This window comes from Otolemur garnettii, unplaced genomic scaffold (genome assembly GCF_000181295.1).
Source record: "Otolemur garnettii isolate 467f Iridium unplaced genomic scaffold, OtoGar3 scaffold00070, whole genome shotgun sequence".
NCBI classification, from domain to species: Eukaryota; Metazoa; Chordata; class Mammalia; order Primates; family Galagidae; genus Otolemur; species Otolemur garnettii.
The window spans coordinates 2,260,514-2,284,335 of record NW_003852465.1 but is presented as its reverse complement, the minus strand read 5'-3'; the positions used below and the strand labels follow the sequence as shown (position 1 = coordinate 2,284,335).

Below are 23,822 nucleotides of genomic sequence, written 5' to 3'. Positions count from 1 at the left end.
ATCAGTTCCAAAGAGCTTTCCAGTTGAGTCTAAGATCATGTCATCCTCAGAGAGGACTGACCTCTTTGGTCCTCATCTGGATCCCCTTGACATCCTTCTCTTGTCTGATTGCTTTGGCTAGAACTTCTAGAATTATGTTGAACGGTAGTGGTGTTAGTGGACAACCTGTCTGGTTCCTCTTCTAAGTGGAAATTCTTTCAGTCTTTCTCTGTCAGATATGTTGGCTATCGGTTTGTCATAGACGGCTTCTGCCAATTTTAGGAATGTCCTATCTATGCAAATATTCTTAATTGTTCTTATCAGAAAAAGGATGTTGATTTTTGTCAAATGCTTTTTCTGTATCTATTGAGAGGATCATCTGTTTTTTATTTTCACTTCTGTTTATGTGGTCAATTACATTTATAGATTTGCATTTGTTGACTCAGCCAGGCACCCTGAGGTGCCAACCAGCACAGTGCACAGGTATATGGCACCCTAACTGGGTGTGGGCCACACATTCAAGTCAGACTTTAACCTCGCAAATGCAAACTATGGAATCTGCTTGTAGCCCCACATTAATCTGAAATTTTAAAAATACTTAAAAAAGGAATGGTTAACAAAAAAAGAAAAATATATCCCCTGCTCCCCCCAAAATGTGTCCTCAGCCAGAGAAGCTGCTTCATGCCTGTAATTTCAGTGCTTTGGGAGGTCAAGGTGGGAGGATTGCTTCAGACCTGAGCATTAAAGTGCTCAGAGAGAGATCCTTTCTCTAGGTAAAACTGAAAATTTAGCTGGCTATGGTGCTGTGCACCTGTGGTCCCAGCTACTTTGGGAGGCTGAGATAGGAGGATTGATTGAGCTCAGGAGTTGAGGTTGCAGTGAACTATGTGGTGGTTACTACACCCTAATCTCAAGCAACAAAACAAGAATAAATAAAACAAACAAACAAATAAAAATAAAACTTTTTTTAAAGAGTCCTTAATTTGGGATGAATTTTGGGAGCTCCCTCACAGCCAGTGGTATGTATCTGAAGAACAAAGACTTTCATAAGAGCCTTTTTCAACCTTCCAGTATTAGATAATTAGGATTGGATGATGTTCTGTCCTGGAGGTCTGTCCTGTGTATTATAGGATATCTAAAAGTACCAAGGTTACACAGATGCTCATGACACCCAGCTCCCCAAAACCCCTGTACCGTCAACCCAAATCTCCCCACATATGGCCTGAGTCCCAGAGCTTTGGGGCTCCTGCTTGATCCTACTGTGCCTGCCTGGTCTTCTCAGGTTTCTTCAGGTTCATTTTGATTCTTGCCCACCCCTCTTTGTTTCCTCCAATCTGCTGCCCATAGCTCTGGACAATCTTTGTTTTCTTGTTCAAGGGAACAGAAAGCCAACAATTTAAAAAAACAAAACAAAACAGATGAACAACAAAGTAACTTCTGTTTTATTTTTCCTCTCTTTTTTGCTTGTCTTGAGGAAACAAAATTTGTACTCAAGATCAGAGCATGCTCCAGTACAAAAGTGAGATACTTTTCAAATCTAAAGACTTTTGGATAACATGTTTAGTGTAATTAATATTTTCTTTAAAAAATATGTACTTGATAGAGGTTGCTATGAAGATCAACCAATAAATAACTAAAAAACATTTAACCCAATGCTGGGTAAACAGTAAGCACTCCATAAGTGTTGGCTATTACTGCTTCTCCATTGCCCTCAGCGATGAAACACTTAAGGATTTTTATTGGTTTGTTTGCTTTTTGTCTATGACTAAGTAACAAGAACAGCAAGCAATACAAAAATTAAATTGTGAAAAATAAGATCTTTTACCACAGAAAAGCTATCTGGCAGTAGCTTCTGGAATTTTTGGTGGAATATGATCGCTCTATTATGAAAAGCGTCAGTGATAACCACTTACAATACACCAAATCTGTGTCAAGCATGTTACAGGCAAACCCTCATTTATTCCTCACAAAGATACAATGAAGTAACCAGTTTCGCAAACCCCATGAACTACTCTGAATGATGTAAATGAAAGGATGATAACACTTTACAGGGGTAGTTCCTGAGTCATACACAGTTTCTGTTTTTGGATCAGAGTCACAGAATCAGAAGTGAAAAAATGCAGCCCAGGGCCCAGGTCCGCTTGTGGCAGAACCTTGGAACGATTCATATGATATTTGCAATTCACAACAGACATGAAATAACTTCTTGCAGAATTACAATTAAAACATTTATTTGTAATGAGAGAATCTGATAAAATACGTACTATATTAAAAATTTATATTAGTGGCAATCACCAGAATCAGGACGTTTGAGAAACCCACGCAGTTAACTCAGATAATGCCTCTCACAAGGAAAGTATTATCAAACAGTTGAAAAATAACTAATTTGGTGTGAAAAATTAAGTGGGATCATTTAATGTAGTGGTAATGTTATTTTTACTTTTTGGGTGCTCACCATAAATTCTTAAATAAATGTACACCCTTAAAAATGTATAGTTACTATATTTCTTGGTAATTACATGACTCAAATTGGAAGAAGTATAAAGAAGGAATTTTTAAAGCACGAACATCTCCCAATTTATTTTTAAGGATGGGCAGCTGTGCTTAATTTCATAGAGAACTTCAAGTCTCAAATTAGCAAAAAGCTAAGAAATTTGAAATCTTATACAATGTTGCCACCTGATGGTCAAAATCAAAATAGCAAGCTGAAATCAAAGCATACTTACTGAATACAATAAACTAAATTGGAAAGTGAAAACAGGTTCTTGAGATAAAAACTTTTTGATTTGATTTTTATTCTTTCTTCATTAATTAAAAGTTCTTATATTGTTTTGTAGTAATTAATATTATTAAAATATGATAATAATGATGTCAGTTCTGATAACTGTGATAGCTAGCTACTGATTTACATCTGAATTTTAAATTCACAGGGCGTCTCTGATTTATTTTGGATTGGTGTCTGTGTTTGTTGTATTCACTGTTTTGTTACCTTGGTGTCTATCACCGTGCCTGCTTGTGGCATGTGCACAGTATATAGTATCAATGAACAGATGCTATTCTGTTGAAATACTGCCACAATTAAATAAAATACCAAAACTTACTTAGGCAGCCAGTACATAAATTTTTGCCTGTGCAACTTCAAACAGCAGACAAATGCAGTTGCCAATGTTCCTTCACGTTTGCTGTCCCCAGTACCTGCTGCACCCATTGTTCTCGCTCACTAAGCTTTGAGTGGAAAGAGCCAGTCCTTCTGAGACCGCTTGAGAGCCCAGAAGCAATTACTAGCCATTAGGGCGATCTTCTAAAAGGTGGATCAACCTCTGTGGTGTTTCTACTTAAATTTTGCATGGTACATTTAGCGGTGAGGTCTGACTTCAAAGTGTGTCTTAAAAAAGACACCAGAGAAAGCTTTATTGGCCTTTGGGAAGTTCAAACAGCAGAATTCAGTTGAATAATTTATTTTAAAATAATTATTCTTAGCTGGATTTTTTTAATTTAGAAAATCGAGTCCACCTGTTCATCTATCACATGTGAACTATGGAAATTTGATATTTTATTCAATTAAGTTGCATATATAGCCAGTTCAATAGGTTTCCTGTCCCAGGTAGATCCTATGTGATGTAATGAGTTGAAACCTAAACTGGTGAGTCTTGAGATTGGGCCAAAATCAGGACTCTGCTCTGGATTAGCAGAGAGGCAGCTAACCTCTGTGGTTATCATCTGCAAATGGAGACACTGCACTAGGCGACCACAAGCTCTTTTACGCTTTTATTGTCTAGTTCCTTATTTTTTCCTAATTCAGATTCCAGTGATTTCTTTATTTTCCTCCTTTTCTCAGTCACTCGGCTGGTTCCTTCCTTCCCTCCCTCCCTCCCTCCCTTTCTTTCTTCTTTCCTTTCTTCCTTCCCTTTTCCTCCCCACCTTCCTCTTTTTATTAAATTATTTCGTTGTTTCAGAATGTTACTATATGCAATCAGCACAATGTAACTATTATCTCAGAGAACGCAAGTGGTCTCTAACTATGCCATGTCAGCATAATTAGAGCAATTTATCTCCCCAAATCTATTTACACAGACCTCACTGCAGCTGCTAAGTCACTACTTGATAAACTACGGTTGTCAGATTTTCAGGTTGTGTTTTTAACATTATTCCATTTGTAATACCAAAGTTCTTTCGATGTCAAACGTCTGTTTTATTGAAATAAAATGTGAGACCTCTGTTTAGCGTAATTTTTTCCTTTACACTGAAGGCCATTTGCCTTTCCTGTGATACAAAACACAATTTGAAGACTGTGGGGCATGTTTCTGTTTAACACCATATGAAAAACTGTGTGCTATAATGTTGAAACACAAAATTCATAGCTGTCAGCCAATTCTTAGCTGTTATTTTTTTTTAATTGTTTTGGTTCAGAAACCAAAAGATGATTTGTAAGTATATTACAGATTTATAGTTATAGCTATACCAGGTAAATTAAAAAGATGCAGTTATAGATATCCCAGTTTATTTAAAAGAACCTGCATTACGGTTAGCATGAAGAAGGTATTAACGTGGACACTGCCACAGGAGCTCCTCATGTGCATCCAGTTAATAAAAATGTACAACAATAATCTGTCCAGTCAAAATCAGTCTTACTTAACTGACAGCTTGCTTTAGTTTATTTTTAAAATTTTAAGATTTTAGTTAAGGGGGTTCAGGGGTTTTTGTACATGGATACCTTTAGCTTTTTAAGGTGGAAAGTTTTATAAGTGTTAAAAAGGAGCTGGAGACATTGGAAGCATAATATTATATTGTGTATATATCAATCTTCAGATTTTATAAAAGTAGAACATTTTAAATATCTCACTGAGTTCACTCAAGCTTCTGTTTCTGTATTAATAATTGACTTCTAAAATTAAAGTTTTTAAATTGCACATGTTCTAAATGGGTCTTTAGTCTTCTAAATGGATGCCTTTCTAGACACGAGGCTTGCCAGGGCCCGCCATCTGTTTGCCTTTTATGTACCCTAGACGGCCTGGCAAGACACCAATGATGGGCCCCTGCAAGTCGTTATTCCGGCCTGATTTCCCCATATTTTCCTTCTATTTTATTTATTTCCATACCTTGACTCTTTGTATCGCTATTTTTAATTACAAGATTTATTGCATGTATACTTTCCAGCTCTTAAAATTAGCCATTTAAACCTCTCCAAAACACAAAAACTAGTTCTCCAAATTGTCCAACATACGTACACCTGTATTCTGTCTATTTCTTATCTCCATGCATAAGATAACTGCTTACAATAATTATTATAACAAACTGGTAAGTTCTGTGCTTTTACTTCATTGAAGGTAAAAGTGAAGGCTCTAAATACAGCAGTTCTCAACCTGTGGGTTGCGACCCCTTTAGGGGTTGAATGACCTTTTCACAGGGGTCGCCTAAGACCATCCTGTATATCAGATATTTACATTACGATTCATAACAGTAGCAACATTACAGTTATGAAGTAGCAACAAAAATCATTTTATGGTCAAGGGTCGCCCCACAACATGAGGAACTGTATTAAAGGGTCAGGGCATTAGGAAGGTTGTGAACCACTGCTCTGGAACCCAGAGCACATGTATACTGAGGTCTAGTACACATCATTGCGAATATTGCTTAATAATTAAGACAGGAAATGTACTAAAACCCAATGTATATTTATTGATTAACATCTCTACCAAAGTCCTTTGGGTTAGCCATTTTAGAAAGGTTCAAGAACACTCCAGATACTAGAAAGAGACTCATGAAAAGCTTTCTTGCCTGTTTTCTGGTCTCATGAAAAAATAAAATCATATAAAATATGATCGTAGTGATAGAAGTTTCCATGAAGATACCTGGGACACACTGGGGTGTTGATACAATGAAACTTTACACACGTACCATGAAATTCCTCTGGTAATGAATGTTCTCTCGGGTGAAATCGATCACGTAGCCGTTGAAAGACCAGACAAAGGTGAGGTCCAGGGCGGGGTCGAAGGACGCGGCGCACTGCATCGTGGCATTCTCCCCAACGGTGATGTCCGCGTTAATCGGGGCCAAGATGATGCGCGTGGGGTCTAGACAGTTCCAAATAAAAGAGGAAAGTGATACTCAAGAAAACATAACACATGATGTCATCCGCATTACAAGAGTAAAGGCCAATACATTTTGGTTTCCAAAGGAATAAGATGATATTTTCACATCCAAATTCCAGGAACAATTTCATCAAGCCAGAGACTTGCCTCAATGCTCTGAAGTGGGAACTGGTCCCTACATGGACCGTTTCAGAGGCGTAGGGCTGAATCACATGTTTCTTCATACATTAGAAATTAAACACCGTAAGGAACTTCAAATAAAAATAAATCCAATAGTTTCTTACCTGTGATAACAAGAGTTCCGGTGTTATTAGCTTTTCCTCTGTTATTCTCTGCAAAGCACGTGTAGATACCGGCGTCGTTCCTTGTAATGTTACTGATCTCCAAGCTCCCATCTTCCCAAATGAGTATTCTATTGAAAAAAAAAATGTAAATAATTCACCAAACTTATTTAATACATTATTATTATATGTCTTAAATGTTAAAAAACTCATTATCTTTTGAATATTACATTTTATGCAAATCATATGGCAATAGAATTTCAGGCCCCGTCATAGGCCTGCACAAATGAGCCCAAACCTTCCAGAAATGTAACCTCAGGACTGAGACACCACAGTTAGGACACATTGTTATTTTCACTGCTACACAGAAATAGAAACATTTTATTTTTAGAAACTTTTAAAAAAGATATTTAAAACCTCTCTTAGTAACAGGTTCTGTACCAAATGAATATTGAGAAAATTCTTCTTCCAAAAGAACCTAAATCTTGCATATCACACACATTTCCCTGCCTGTCAGCCTCTTCCCTGGAGCTAGAGACCAAACCCTTGCTAACTTTCAGGACAGAGTCACTCGCGTGGAGATTCCATATTGGATTGCCTGCCCCTGGATATTTACTTTCTTTAAACGTACTATTTCAAAACTTTAAACTGTCTTTGAAGGTTTGCACACACATACAAATGTGTATCTCATTTTCAAGGTAGAATCCCATAAAAAGAAAAATACTGAGTTTCATCTTTAAAAAAAAGAAAAATACTATTTTCTGCTTTTTTAATAAAAATCTCCATATAAAAAAATACCAGAAGTTCCGCTAATAATATATCCCAGAATTTCCTTCTTTATCCAGTACCCACTTAAAGTTCATTTCAGAAAACTTTTGCTCTTGAAGAAGAAATGCATTGTCAAAATACTATAATAATGAAAGGCCAGTCTCAGCCAAGGATTCAGCATGGAGGCGATTTACAGCACAGTAATTTCCTCTGAGGAGCATTTTTGACTGGAGGACGCACCAGTGGCCTGCCTTACTCTCTTATCCCTGCTCTACACTCACGGCATTTCTTTCTTTCCTTTCCTCCCTCTCTCCTTCATCTGGGATGAGACCCACATCTCAGTCAAATAGCTCTCCCAGGCCCCACCCCGATTGCTCTCTACGTTCCCTCCCATACACTGCCATTAGTACACGTTTCTCATGTGGCTACTCCCAACCTGGCAAAGACATCTTGGAGGACACATGTTAACACGGTGCCAGTGTGAATGGGCCCCGTTTTCTCTCACTAAGCTCTAGTATAAGACATTAGCCAAATGTCCACTCCCCTCCCATTTAACTATTTTGCAAGCAAAGCAATGAAAATTATAGTCAAGTGGCAATAGGAAAACGATGATGACAATTCTTTCCAGAATCTGCAGTAATATTACTAGTTGACTTACGTTAGCTCTCGATTGATTTTTATCATTGTTAAGGGGTACATGTGCTTCCTGTGTCTTTCACCTTATTTATACTCTCACATACCTCTTCTTGGACATTAAAATAACTTGTCAGTAAGAAGATCGAAGGAATTTGACCTCTTTTCTTTTTTGTAGTAAATGTTCCTCGTTCTTAAATCACAATAAAGATTAAACCCTCAAGATCTTATCCCTATTTTCAGATAATATGATAGGACTCAGCAAACAAACTAGGAACAATCTTGTCTTTAACAAACTTGGTGCCAAAATTACCCCAGGATAACTTCTGGAGTTGAAAAGAGACATGGTGACCCAAAGTTGATAGTGTATGGAGTATAAATTGACAACTAAATTAATTCTTTAGCTACCTTCTGTTGGAGAAAGTGTATCATTTGAGTCCAAAATAAAATCATCAAACTGACAACTTAATTACAAGTTACCAAGATGAAAAGCTCCTCTTTACTCGCTGCCAATATTGTTTAAGCCATTCTAAGGCCACTAACCAGGCACAGAAAAACTTTGTTAGGTGTTTTTTGTAATTATAGTCGTCAAAATGAGATTATATTTATGCTGAAAGACTGTTATTTATTTACTGCTTGGATATTACTTTTCAAAATAAATACAAACACTTATTTAACTTTTGCACATACTATTTTACAACTTTCACACATATATGTATGTGAATGCTACATAAGGTAGAATTTAAATGTAGATACTGATGAATTAAAGTAATGAGAGCAAGTTGGATTAGTGGACCCTCCTATCAAGGAAGCAATGCCAATTGATTTTGAAGGCATTAAAATATTATTTGAACACATTAATATTCAGGAAAAACAAGTCCATGAAACATAGTGGAAAATCTTTGGTCAGAGAAGCCCATGACATTGATCTTAATTGGACTCAGGGAAATTTCTGTGATTAAAAAGAGAAAAGTAAGGTCAGGCCCGGGTGGGAGGGGGCCATGCTGTGGGCTGTGAGGATGGGGCCTCTGTACTGTGGGGCTGCCCTTGGACCACAGATGCTGTATTGCTCATTGTCTCAGAGGCAAATTGAACAAACTGACTCTTCTAGGATCATTTAGACAATGTCCTAAGAACTCTAAGGTCCAACATATTGACTTTAAAAAGTTGATGTGCTCGGGGAAGCCCCGTGCTCTGCCTGCCCCTCCCTGTCCCCACCCAGCCAGATTTGTGCACCTCCTAACAAGAGCCCCCCGTCACCGGCTTGTCCTCGTCCCATGTCAACATGACCCGGTTCAAGATTCACTTTAGAATTATAGATGTATTTTTTCAGAAGTTTCCCTTTAACTTTGTCAGGCTTTAGATACATCAACATAGGGATGAAAATATTCATCTAATTTCTCTTACTGGATTACTGTGAAGACCTGTTTTTTATAGTTTTGCTAAAATATTCTTTCAAAAAGCAAACAGTAGCTTAATCCTCCCTTGTTAAAGACATTAGATAGATTTCCATTACTCTTAACCTCTTAGACAGGAAACCTTGTCATTTATGATCTGGCTTTCTGTGTCTCATCTCTTAAAAGTCTTTTTCATTTCCTTTTAAAGACAACTCACGCTAATTTTAGTCCTTGCAATTTCTGACCCATCCCATACTTCTCGCCACCAGGCCTGTGTACACAGTCCTCCCTGCCACCCCACTCCCCAGACCCCTTCCTATTTCCTGCCCTGCCTCTCTCCTCCTCATATTTTGGTACTCAATATAACTTCTAGGAAATCTAGAAAAACTATTCAGTGTGGCTTTTATAAAAGTAACCTATGCAAGCTGCACACAGTTTTTTATTTTGTCCCAAAGCCATCAAAACATTAATAGATATCCACTTGTTAGGAAGAACATGAACAGAAAGGGATCTGGTTCATTTAAAGATAAAAAGAGAGGATTTGTACTTTGAAGTCACCTTTTTATCTTCTTACCAAATATTTTAATAGGCTAATGGCAAAAGTTGTCCCTAAAGTTGCCATATACAGCAAAAACCAGAAATCACAGCTAAATGTACCTTTACTTACAAAATACTCATTACAAAATCTTACAAAGAGGTGGCCAAGATGTATAGAATATGTTCTAACTATGTTGTAAAAGTTTGTAATGCATATTTTGTAAATACAGGTCAAAGGTACATCTAGTTACAACCACCCATTTTGTGTTTGTATGGTGATTTCAGGGTCAATGTTTTAGAGTCTCTCCTGTTGTGGAAAAGTGTTGGGAAAGTTTTCTATCAAAAATGTAAATTGTAAATGTAAACATTCAAATTGTTAATATAAAAATATATTCTATAATAAACTTTCACAAATAGTTAATTGCAGGTGGATCGATGGCTTCTGGACTGACCTGCTGCTGTTGACCAGCCACTCCGTCCCTTTACTCCAGGAGAATTTAGGTTTCGGGGCTGCCTTAGGTTTACACTCAATGATCACCCTTCCTCCTTTGGCAGCCAGGATCTTTTTCTTCATAGGATTCATTTCAAAAGTTGGAGCCAAAGCTAAAAGGAAAGCAAATTATCATTTTTCTATTTTCATCAATAAAGCCTAAACACAAAGCCTTCTGCATCACGGCATGCCATAGGCCCTTTTTATTAGTAGTAAATAGCAAAGACTAAGCCCAGTCCATTCACAGTTGCCAAGATGTGGAATCAATCCACGTGCCCATCAGCCCATGAATGGATTAACAAACCATGGTGCAAGTATACATGGAATACTATACAGCTATAAAAAGATGGACACTTTACATCTTTTGCATTAATTGGATAGAGTCAGAGAACATTCTCTTAGTAAAGTATCACAAGAATGGAAAAGCAAGTATCCAATGGACTCAGTACTAAATGAAGCCAGTGGATAAACAAATACATGCCCACACCAGAGAAAAACTCAGTTAATTCAAGTTGGAGAAGATAGGAAAAGGGAGGGAGGGGACAAGAGGAGGGAGGGGGTCTCCACTAGCAGGCAGGGTACCAGGCTCACCTTCTGGGGGAAGGACACAACTGTAACAGGGACTTTACCTAACAAACACAAACAATGTAACCTAATCATTTGTACCCTCATTTTAACCTGCAATTTAAAAGAAGACTAAGCTCAGTAAATAGACGAATAATCAGCTGTGACCAACTGACATTCTACACTCAAAACTTTTTTCTTTTCTTGAATAATTTTTACTTATCATAAAATTCTCCTACTTCAAATGTACAGTTCTTAATGATGATTGGATTAATTATTATAAACTTTAATTACCATAAAATGTTGTACACAAATTTACCTTAAAAATAACATCTGATTTAATTGTTTTGACTCAGTTGCAAAAGGGAAGTGAAGTAAAAGGCCGGAGCGGTCTCGGAAGCCCTGTATGAACAGACCTAGGGTCACAGTAGACCCTCCTGACCACACTTTGGATGAACTCACCCCAGGTTACAAATCAGAAGATTAAAATCTGCTAAAATTACATAACTCCGCAAAGGTGCACAGACAGTAACAGGTGTGATTCACAGTTGAACGGAGGTCCTTCTCTTTTCAAAGCTTGTTCTTTTCATTAAACAATATAATCCCTCCCTCATATACATTTACTGAGCACCAGCTGTGTGCAGACTCTGAGGAACGCCAAAATAAGGAGAGAGAGCTGAGCCCTGCCTTCAGGATCCCAGCAGTAGGAACGAGGCCCTGCTCAATTAATTAAGAAGTACACGATCCATCAGTAGCTCATCCGCACATCAAAGTACAGAACAATAATTATGAAAAGGGCAGTAGAGTCTCACAAAAGGTCACTCCGTGGATGGCGTGCTCTAATTTTAACAGGGTCCCCACCTCTAGCCCTCTGCTCAATCCCTTATCTATTGGCAGACTCCAGGCGGATTTTATCCATCTACTTCAACACACTGCAATCCCCTGTGTCCCTTCTGGAGCCTTTTCTAGGATAAGGATAACCTCCTCTGCAACTGGACTCTTCCTGATCTAGTCTAGTGATTCCTAAATCTTATCAAAATCACCTGAAGATCTTGTTAAACTGTCCATTCATTAGGTCTCGGGTGAGTCTGAGATGCAGCCAATAAGCTCCCAGGTGTTGCTGCTGCTGCTAATGCTCCAAGAGACACATTTCTGTGGTGAGGATTCAAGCTCTTTAGTCTGAATTTTGGTAACTGGTATTAAATAAGTAACCCACCATCCTGTGGTGTACACCTAACACAGTGCTGGGGATTTTGCAGAGGCACAACGAACATGTAGGGTGACAAATTGCTTATAAAATATGAAAGAAAATTTAATAGGATTACATTTTTAAAATGAAATTTATCTAGAAAATAAGAATTTTTTCTTGAATCAGCTAAGGTTTTAATGAAACAGTTGATTCGGTAAGCTTCTTCAAATGACTTCAATTTATCTACTATTCCAATTTCTAGCAAGAGAATCTAGATTATATTCCTATATAATTGGGAAACAGGAAGAAATAAGAGGATATTTTACTCCCAACTAAAAAGAAGAGGGCACAGTGCAAGTCTTGTCTCTGGTTCCACATTGCACCATCTATTAAAGAATCGTATGTGGTGTAGAGTTAGTGCTCAATAAATATTTGGTGGATGAATAAATAGATTAACTATTAATAAATAACTCAGGGAAAGAAAGAGAAAGAAGCACTGGGTTTTTTGTTTTTGTTTTGTTGTTGTTGTTGTTGGTTGTGGTTTTCTTGTTTGTTTGTTTGAGACAGAGTCTCACTCTGTTGCCATGGGTAGAGTGCCATGGCATCCTAGTAGCTCACAGCAACCTCAAACTCTTGGGCTCAAGTGATTTTCTTGCCTCAGCCTCCGAAGTAGTTGGGACTATAGGCGCTTTCCACGATACCAGGCTCTTTTTTTTCCAGTGGAAATTTTAGTGGAATTGTGTCTCACTGTTGCTCAGGCTGGTGTGAACTCCTGAGCTCAAGCAATCCACCTGCCTTGGCCTCCCAGAGTGCTAGGATTACAGACACAAGCCACCAGTGCCAGGTGTCAAGCACTGTTTTTAAAGGTAAATAAAAATAGATTGAGGCAATACAAAGAGGCCCAGGACCTACTGATCTGAGGACCCAACTGCCGAGTTTGCTTATCACTAAATTAATAGTGATAGTTAAGACAGTGGCTGATTTGAACACTGTAGGCTTGAATATATAAAGATTTGTCAGTCTGAGCTGATGGGCTTTCATGCTTCTGCATTGTAGGAAGACAACTTTTAACAGAAAACAGAAAGTTTACATTTGGGGAGGAATTCAAACTCATTTCTTCTCTAATCGTCAAAATGAATTTATATCCCTTTCTATCAAAGATATGGAAGCCTGCAATGCCTGCTTGATCCCCAGTGTAATAAGAGTACATATATATCTTACCAATGAATTTAGATTCTAAGGGGGAGAAGAAATGGAGTGTGATCCTCACCATTACAATTCTGGCAGGAAATGTTAAAGTTAAATGTTAACTCTTTCTGGATAATAGCTTTGTTTAACACTTTTTTAGGATTCTTTCACTTTCTATTATATTTCCTTTTAGTGTCACTCAATTTGTAGTGACATCAACGTTTTAAGGAGTTTTCTTTTGGTAAAATAAGAATAAACCTGAGTCAGTGCTTTATCTTTTTGGTATGCATTTCTAGAAGAGAAAGCTGACTCCCTGGATTCATCATTTATAACACAACGACAGCTGAAAGGAGTATGTACACGTGTACACAGACAATTATAGTCCAAAAAGGGGAGGCGGGAGGAGAGAGGGTGTTTGGGGGACCTCACCTAATGTGCATGATGCAATGGTACATTTCTAAACTATTAAGAGTATAACTGTGATAGATGTGCGAATTAGTTCAATGTAAGCATTTCACATTTCACAAATCAGTACACTGGACCCCATAAATGCATCAATGTACATAGTTATGATTTAATACAAACAAAAAATAAATAAAATAATGTCCTACACAATTAAAAAAAGAAGGAATAGCTGGTTGATATTAAGGATCAGGGAAAGTAAAAAGGAAGGAATCAATTATATGGCAAAGAGGTGACAGGACTGTTTCAGTTTGGGTGGGAAAGAGACATTTCCTCCTCTGGATAAAGATTTCTGAAAAGACAAATGTAATGAAGATAAACCTTTGGATGAGGGGTGGGAGTTTAAAATACTTTAGGCCAAAGGGTTTCAGTTTTCACAGAGAGTGAGAGAACTTTATGAAAGCAGGAGTCAGGGTGGAATAAGGGACTTGAGGAATGTCTCCAAGGTCTTGGAGACAAGTGTAAGGTGAGCCCCTGGGGCTGAGAATGTTCCCACAGTGTTAAAGACTCAACCGAAGCTGATCACAGGCAGCTTTTCAGCGTCAGTCCTCACTGTTGTGACATTGTGCAGACATATTTAACTCCCAGGACATATGAGAGTGTAAGTTTTGCCTTGTCATTTAAAAAAAATGTTAAAAAACATTTTATTCTATGTTGCCCTGAATTTATTATAGAGTTCAGCTTCGTAGATTAAAATTTCCTTATGTTGGTTGAGAATCCCATTTACATATAAATGTTTATTTCATGAAATTGCATCCTTTTATTTTTAAAGAGTCACTTTTTCTCTACATAAATGTTCTTCAATGGCAAGGAAAAAGAATACTATTCCATTTCAAACAGCATATGAAAAGTTTTTAATTTTGTCAATTAAAGAAGGTAATGTGAAATGATATGGGATCCTCGAGTACTCTATCATCTTTTTTTATATATTATTTTCTGGATGAATGTTTAACAGAAATTAGAAATGATACTGACCCAAGATCTTCAGCTCAGCATTTGCATAAATGGCTCCATGTGTGTTTTCTGCTATGCACTGATACATCCCAGCATGGTCGAAAGTCACATCATACAGTCTCAACTCCCCTTTATGATACTGAGAAGAACAAAAGCAAGACACATACTCTCAATAAACATTAATGGAAAGGCTTTCACTAGGGTTCGAGCTTGTTTTCTGATTTAGATACACTGCGTTCCTCTGCCCCCACTATCACCTATGATGAGTCTAGTGGGATTCCATGGCCTAGGGAAGTAAAACCCACTTACCATGCCCAAGGGGCTTGTTCTACTCATTCTACAGAGCTGGGAGTCCACCTTTCTCTCCTGGACCAGCTGGGAGGCCACAGTGGGAAGGAGCGAAGGTCCCCCTGATGCTACTTGTCCCCAGGGCTAAAGGTCGCACTTAGAGCTTCACTCTTACCTCTGTTCTGAGGGGTTCAGGAAAAGAGTGGCAAAAAAGAGGCCGATACCAGGTAGTGGAGACAGAGGGGTGTGAAGAGGGGGGAGAAGTGGAACAAAGGAAAAAATAAGGAGAGAAAGAGAGAAGGTAGAGTAAGATCACAGAGAGTTGTTTAAACCCAAAGAAGAGATGTTACATTCAGTTCCTTGTTGGCTTCTTTTTAAGACACTTTCCTATTTCAGGGCCCATGTACATTTACTCCACTGGCATGACTGCTAAATTCATCCCAGGACCACCCTGAACTGTTGCCTGAACATGGACGTGGGGCCAGCAGGGCACTTGAACATACGTACTGAATATCCATTTTTCAGCCATCGGATTGTAGGGATGGGCTTTCCTGTGGCCACACAAGGCCAGTAGAGATCACTGCCTATGTCCACCTCTGTGTCATTGATGTGTTCCACCCACTCGGGGAATGCTAAAAAGTAAACAGATTTATAAATATTAAATGCAAGTCTCAACATCCATCATAATCTCAAGAGCATACACATTACATTTAGTTAACCTTACATAGTATTCTGGAGAACATATCAGATACTGTATGTGTGCTGAAATCAATGTTAGAGTCACTGATTAGAAATCAGTGTTAGGGTCATATTCACATAGGTCTGTATCCTTTGAAAACTCTGTATTTTTATAGCATGAGATAATTATAGGTCAATTAGTAATTATTATTGTATTTGTAAACCATATTTTGTTGAAAAAGTAATGCATGATTAGCACTAAAATAACTTTTAATTGACTTTTCATTCATGCCATATGTAAGCAAATCTCAATGAAAATCAAGCTGGGTGGAGGGGGAAGAAGGAGATGGGTAAATTCACAACTATTAGGTATAGTGCACAGGATCTGAGTGAAGGGCACGCTTACAACTTTGACTCAATCTGTAAAAAAAACAAAAAAAGCAAGGTATAAATAAAACGTGTATTCCCTAATACACTGAAATTTTAAAAAGGGGGAAAAAGAGGGAAAAAAGAAAGAAAAAAGAAAAATACAAAACATTCAATAGCTGCCGTTGGTGAAATCAATGCTTGAGTAAAATTGATCTCACACTCATCATTTGATGTGATCTACTTGATAGTGAAAGAAAAATCTAGGAAAATAAGAAAATGCTAGAAATTTCTACAAAGAAAAATACTTCTAGGGAACAAGCAAACAATCTGGTAGTCTTTTTTGAGTATTTCAGTTACCTAAGTAGTCCAGATAGATGTAGGTAAATTAGTGCAAAGTACAAAGCAGTAGGAAGAGAGATACTGAGTAGAGAGTGACCTTTTATTTAATTTTCTTTAAAAATGAGAACTTGGGTTTATTTTCTGACAAAGGTAATATACTAACCTACAGAAAGTACTTAACATGTATATAAGTTCAAAAAAATGTTTATAATCTCATCAAACCTATCAACATTATGCAGCGTGACGTACAGGCTATGTATATAATATGTAAATATCTCTATAGAGATCTATACATAATATGTAAATATCTCTATAGATATCTCTATACTTAGAATGTTTTTTCACTTACCATTTTTTTTGTGTGACATATGGACGTAATTTTAAAAAACTGAATATTGGTGAATATGTCAATGTTAATTGATAAAGGCTTTATTTTGTACAATATAGGAATATCAACACCTTTCCTGCCTTGGCCTCACATTGTTCATACAGACATTACCAATGAGAAGAATAAATAATTGAATGTGCCTGATGCCTTCTATATATAGTTTAATTATACAGTCTTTGGGCATTTTCATCAGACCTAAAGATAAAACTTAGTATGCCTCAGTAGTAAAGGGGAAATACTAGTTCCCTTAAAATACCTTCAATAAATACATATATTATCACCTTCATTCCTCTAACACATTAGATGGTAGACAAGTCAGAATTCTACTCTGCTGAGAACCTGTGGTGTAGATTTCTTAATGTATTGAATAAAAACAGATCTACATGTTTTAGAAACCAGATAGAAATTGGTAGCTTTATTTCAAAAATTTAAGGGATCCTAGCCAGAATTTTCTTCCTCTCAAGAGGCCACTCCACTTATATCTCATTGTATCAAGTGTAATGTTATTGGAGCCCAGTCTGAAGTTCAGGGAAATAGTCTGGGTTAGAGCTTTCAGGGTACAGCGTGCATCCGAAGCCATGATCATGATGAGAGCAAAGACCAAACCCTGACCACTCCAAAATTAGAAAGGCATGGAGTTAGCAGACAAAGGGAGAATGAGAGGGGAGCACAGGAGACTAATAAAGTGTGGGTTCTAGACACCCACTGCAGAAAGTGGATCATGAAAGGGAGAGGAATCAACCAGGGCTTCCATGGCTGTTAGATCAGACAAGACATAACTGAGAATCGATTGTCAGCTTCAGCAACATGGGGGTTGCTGGTGACCCCAAGAAGAAAGAAAAAAGAAATGAAACTAGAAGTATAATTAAGACAGAAGAAAAATTGGTGATGGTGACAACACATTTAGAAAGTGTGGTTGGATGTCGGGGTTTTTACTAAGGCAAAGGGGGGCAGTAGCCAGAGATAAAAATCAATAATCTTGCAGAAGTCCTAGATGTTTACTCAGTTGTGACCCACAAGGTTCATGTTATAGAATGTTATGGAGATGATTTCAGCCTGACAAGTTTCTGGGCTAGCCTGAAAAAATTCTGTCTTCCCAGATATGAATTTAGTGTGTGAAAATCAAAAGTTTGTGCCAAGATAATTTTGTCAAAGAAAAATGACTCTTTTGATCAGTTGTTCTCACAGTGTGCTTCCAGGACTAAAAGTATTGGCATCCCCTTGGAACTTGTTACAAATACAAATTTATGAGCCCCTACCAGACCTTCTGAATCAAAAATTCTGAAGGGGAGGCCCAGCGGTATGTGTCTTAACAAGCCTTCCAGGTTATTTATGAACATTAAAGTTTGCAAAGTACTGGCTTAAAATAAATCATAAGACATATGTTGTTCTATAAAGAAAAAGGCATTGAAAAAGGAGCCTAATAGAGGGATTCAACAGCTATGTTAATTAGCAAGAACACTACCATAAATTCATCACTCTTAACTATAATACCAAAGGAATAAGTCCATAACTTCTACAATTCATACTCATAACCTAATTAGACATAAGGTAAATATTTCATTCTTCTGCACAATGCCATATGCATCACTGCTTTTAAAATTATTAATCCTTATATACTTACTTTTCAAGTATGGAAATGGCTCCAAATAAGAGATTGATTAAATTTATATAAAATTAAAATACCAACCTTGTACATAGATTCTTGCCTGATGTCTATCCTTCCCTCTAATGTTCTCAGCCTCACATTCGTATAAGCCTTCATCTTCCAGCTGAATATTGAAGATCTTGAGGACCGCCCCCGAGGTGCTGATCTCAGCAGTGCTTGGCATTGGTTCTAGAACCTTCCGCCATCGGATATCAGGAACAGGACTTTAAATAGAAGATAAAGTGCTAAAACTCCACACTCTTGAAAGAAAATTACTTTATGTTTACAGCTAAATAGTCACAGCATTTATTTTCTAAAATGGTACAAAATTAATATATTTCTATACATGTTAATGAAAAGTTTAAGTATACTCACTTTCCAAGCGCAAAACACTCTAAAGTCACATTTTGACCCATCAACGTATATATGTCCTTGAACTGAACTACGATATCAGCGGGATACGGTTTTGTCGTTCCTATTATTAAGAGAAGCACAGACATCCACGATTATTAAGCATAACAGTGTTCATTTAATATCATGGGGTCTATAGGATTAGAACTGGTTCCCTGTGGAATGCTTTCCTCAGGGTAGATGCTGGTCCTGTCACAGTGTATACACTGATTTCCTTATACACAGCATTTATGTATGTGTACAGTATAACTTCACCACGCATTTCAATAATATCAGCTCATTCTGACAACTGGGTAACCAACCTGACTCAATTCACCAAAAAAAAAAAAAAAAAAAAAAATCAGGAAGTCTTTAGAGAGCATCAAATACATGGAAACATTTTGATTGGCACTGAATGGGGCTCAGGAAGATAGAAAAAGATGAAAGGAGATGAGGAAGGAGGGTGACTGTGGTCCCGGGTACTTGGGAGGCCAAGGCAAGAGAATCACTTAAGCCCAGGAGCTGGAGGTTGCTGTGAGCTGTGATGCCACAGAACTCTATTCAGGGCAACAGCTTGAGGCTCTGTTTCAAAAAAAAAAAAAAAGAAAAGAAAGGGTCAAAGCAAGAGAAGAAGAAAGAAGTGTCCACAGATTTGAAGGCAAAAAGGACACAAATTGAAAAGAGGGAAGGAAAGATGGAAAACAATAACTCATTTATTCAAACAACATTAAGCTCATCAAAATACTTCATTTCATTTATTTAGCACATCAGTCTTGAAAGATGTGTAAATTCCTCAGTCCTACAGGGGAAAAAAACAAGCTTAGAAAGGTGAAATGCATTGTTTAGGATCATAACATGGGTGTGTACTTTACCCTATATAATGCTAAAATGACAAATAGATACGCAATAATTTGATACCCAAGCCAAGGCAAAATAAGTACTCTAAATGGTAGCAGCCAAGGAGGACAGTTAAAAGTATGCGAGTGTGGTAGGACTCCCAGGCAAAGGGGCATTTGAACTAGACCAGTGCAGGTTGAGAAATCGGCACGTTATGACAAAGTTCAGGAGTGTGCAAAGAATCAAAAGGGTCTAGGAAGTCAAACGATATTAAAGCATACGTAGTTGAAGGTGAACTTGAACCTGCAATCTAAAAGGACTTAAATCATGGTATTAAAGATTTTTAGGTTAATTTTCTCAGTGGGCAACTACCAGTGGGACTTGGTAAGAGATAATATAGATCTTACTTTTGGATTATGTAGAAGACGTTGCTGGCAATTTTAAAGGATGGAGCATGGAGAGGAAAATTATAGAAGACAGATATCTAAAGGTGGCTATTTTATTAATTCAGTCAATACAGGTGAGAGCTAATACTAGGATACAGCCGCAGTGAAACCAGAAAGGAAACAACAGATTCAGGCTGTATTTCGGAAGCAAAATCAACAGGCCTACTTCTTGGATCAATATTTCTCAAGGTGTAGATCAAAGACCTAATTCATCAGAATCACCCAGGATGCTTGCTGAACTTGCAGAGTCCTGGGGCACATCCCAGGGCTGACAAATCCGTATCTCTGTGTCCCTTATGTCCCCTAAAATTTCCTAGGTGGTTATATACTAACAAAGAACCAATTGATTAGTTGTCCTAAAGTTCAGGGAAAGAAAAGTTTGATGATAAAAAAAAAATGCTACCTTGAGTTAATAAAAGTAAAATACTGTTACTAAATAAGCTGAAAAACACCAGACGAGGGGCAGATCTTGTGGGAAGATAGACAACAAGTGTGTCTGGAACACTTTGAGCTTAACAGCCTTGAGAGCCTTTGGGGGGACAAGTCCAGGAGGTAAGGTCTAAACATACACAAGAAAGTTTTGGATATGTAAATTTGAATTGTCATGAGGCTACTATTGAAAATGTGTAAGTTGCTGGGAATATCTAGGAAAACCCTGGAGATAAATATAAGAAAGAATAACATCTGGTTAAAATACCAAATGGAATTTGCCAGAGAGGCAGACAGATGAGGGGTCAAGGAAATTAGGTAAAGAAGGGAAAATTCATGAGCAGAAGAGACCTCGTCAACATTCAAACAGAATAAGGCCTGAACAAAATTTCTCTTTTGCATTTAACAAGTAGGAGAGTTGTGATTATTCAGGATTGCTTGTATTGAGTATAAAAGAATACACCAAGGTGGGACAGAATTTGAAGATTCAGAAAAGAAAGAAAATAAGCAAAGTAGTGAAGTGTCTAATTAAATCAAACTGACTGTGAACCAGACCAACTGGAGGGATGAGCTTAGCAGGAGGAGAACTACTGTATTTCCCCCCCTGAGACAATGAATAGAAGTGCTGAAATGCAAGTATATTTCCAGGGAAGAGAAGGAAAGAATCAGGGGAATTTTTACATGATGGCGCCTTTTCTCTTTGTAAAGTAGGAGAGTACCTCCTGAGACTGAAGGGAGAAACGTGAACCAGAAGGTCAACAATAGTCATTGAATACCAACTACGTACTATGTGGATGTTGCTTACAGAGAGAAGTGAAAACGTCATCTCAGGGGGACCAGGGCATGTTCCCCATTTTCCCACTGCAGAGGCAGGAACCAAACCTAAGTCTGTCAATTTGAAGGCGATCTCCCCTCCGAAGCTGGAGCTCACATGGGAGTAGGACTGGGAGAGGAATAATGGAAAGCAAGCAGTACACTGTGATACGCTTCTCTGGAGCAGCAGTGCATTTTAGAAAGGGCGGTAGTCCAGAGGAGCCTGGAGAAGGCCCATCGGTATGTCAGTGTCCAGGCAACATGGTGCCACTGTGGTAGCACCCTCTGCTAATTACATAGCTCCTTAAAAATCAAAATCATCAACCTGAATTGTTTTTTTCTAATTCTGCCACCACTATTGTTTGTTTTGATCTAATCATTAAGTTTCCTGGTGAACTTACTAAGAGGTCAGACTGTCCCTAAGACAAAAAGCAGGTGCCAGGGATTCCCACTGTAACCAACATATGAGCGCTTGACCAGTGAATCAGACATTTGTGTATTACCTGAGCTGGAGGCAACTACACTGAACTCAGCCTTGTTAACAGCAATTTAATCAAATGAGTGTTTTCAACCTAAAAAGCTCTGGTCCAAGCCTTTGGCCTCCCTCCTCGTGCAAACCCTCTTTAATGTTTTTCCTGAAAAGCCAACTGGTCTCCCCACTGGAAGTTTCTTCTCATTGTTATAAGCATGCCATAAACAGACAACCTTGCGAAAACCATCAAAACAAATAAAATACTTACGCTCAGGTATTGGAATCAGCGGGATAAATTTGCTGAACACACTCTTGGTAATAGAAGGGCTGGAGACAAAGCAGGAATAATTGCCTTTGTCAGAAGACTCCACATTGGCAATGTAGAGATTGCCATTCGTCTGAGACACAAATCTTCGTTTATCCATCGTGATAAACACAGGAAATTCATTTAGAAGCCAGCGGTAGCTAAGATCATCTAGAAGAAAATAATTGCTTACTAAATATGATTTTTCTAGGAACCAGCCATCACATGACCTAAGAGAGGTTATTGTAGAGAAAATGGTGGAAGACATCTAAGACAAAATTAGTGCAGATTTTCTAATAGCTACCATAGTTTGCATGAATATATGGATCATACTATGCAATCACAAATTTATCTGTATCTATTATATTATGAACTATTAATATTCTTACTTCTACATCATTGGGTCATTGGGGGCTCAAGGGAAACTTGAAGAAGTTATGTAACTTGCTTAGAACTTCGTGACAATTAACTAGAATTGGGATCTTGAATCCGGTGTAATAATTCCAAAGCCCATGGTAGTTCTACCTTCCTGCATTTTACAAACAAAATCCAGATGACTTATTTTGGTTTTATCTCTCTCTCTCTTTTTTTTTTTTATGAACACCTATTTTAAATTATAGACTCAGAAATGAGCTTGCACACTATGTTGTGGTCACATTAAAAAGAGGAAATCATATAAACAGGAAAAAAAAAACATATTAGTGGTTTTCTTAGGAAATGTGTCACATGGTAAACTTTAACCATAAGAAATTCTTTTGGCTAAACACACTAGCTAGTTAAGCCCCAAACTAAATTTTCTTCTTAATTTGCTGCTTTTCCTATAGTTTTTTTATTTACATTTCTCCTCTCTGCTTTGATGAATGACTCCCACACAGTCTTTCAACAAATACACAAGACAAAACCTAAGGCAAGGCATAATTGCGGGTCCCGAAATGATGTTTCCCTTTAAAATATCTTTGCAGGGTGAAGACAATAACTACTAGTAAGAATGTAAGTGATAATCTCTCTGGGTCAAGTTCAACAGGATTTTAGATTTGCAATGGTTGAAAGCCAAGATTTAACAGCATTCAAGTGTTTTTAAGGATGGAATAATCATGACAAATTACTATTTTCCCTCAGGGAACTCAGTGTGACTGGTAAAGCTGCCAAAAAAATGTGCAGGAGCAATAAATGAAATTCAGTAAAAGAAATGCACACTAGATAAGCACTGAGTGATTGGGAATAATAATCTGGGTGTGATACGGTATTTAGTTCAGCTATGTCATTTCCTCCAGCAATATACAAGAGCAGAAAAACAGCAGTAAAGGTAATTGTATTCATTTTTAAGCTTGTTTTTCTAACATAGAAGTAGTATAGGTTCAATTTTGAAAAAAAATAGAAAATACAGGTAAAGGAAAAAAGAGGAAGAAAATCAAACCATCATAGTCGGCCTCCAATTCAAGAGTTAGCATTGGGGGGCGGGGAGCGCCTGTGGCTCTGTGAGTATGGCGTCGGCCCCATATACCGAGGGTGGTGGGTTCAAACCCAGCCCTGGCCAAACTGCAACAAAAAATAGCCAGGTGAGCACTTATAGTCCCAGCTACTTGGAAGGCCGAGGCAGGAGAATTGCCTAAGCCCAGGAGTTGGAGGTTGCTGTGAGCTATGACTCCACAGCACTCTACCAAGGGCAATAAAGTGAGACTCTGTCTCTAAAAAAAAAAAAAATTAAAAAAAAAAAAAGAGTTAGCATTAACATCTGTCATTCTAGACAAGGGAATCTGCAAATGACTGGATTATTTTAATTTATTATCTTTATGTTGATTTAGGGTTACAGAATAATTGGAATATAAGGAAATTTAGAGGGCCGCATATATTTCTGAAATAACAGTATCCTGGGATCAGGCAAGA

The 23,822-nt window shown here is 37.7% G+C and overlaps 1 protein-coding gene across 4 annotated transcripts in view; it reads right to left on the bottom strand.

The window, feature by feature from the left end:
- CNTN1 (contactin 1) overlaps window positions 1–23,822 on the bottom strand; it is a 344,737-nt gene that overhangs the window by 109,087 nt on the left and 211,828 nt on the right. For all 4 annotated transcript variants that reach the window (XM_003793535.2, XM_012807477.1, XM_012807476.1 and 1 more), the window contains 8 exons: window positions 21,900–22,106; window positions 18,620–18,719; window positions 18,287–18,468; window positions 15,330–15,454; window positions 14,556–14,673; window positions 10,140–10,290; window positions 6,356–6,483; window positions 5,878–6,053 (listed from right to left, as the gene is read on the bottom strand). In XM_003793535.2, the coding sequence (XP_003793583.1) occupies window positions 5,878–6,053; window positions 6,356–6,483; window positions 10,140–10,290; window positions 14,556–14,673; window positions 15,330–15,454; window positions 18,287–18,468; window positions 18,620–18,719; window positions 21,900–22,106 (1,187 nt within the window). The remainder of the gene's footprint in view (window positions 1–5,877; window positions 6,054–6,355; window positions 6,484–10,139; window positions 10,291–14,555; window positions 14,674–15,329; window positions 15,455–18,286; window positions 18,469–18,619; window positions 18,720–21,899; window positions 22,107–23,822) is intronic.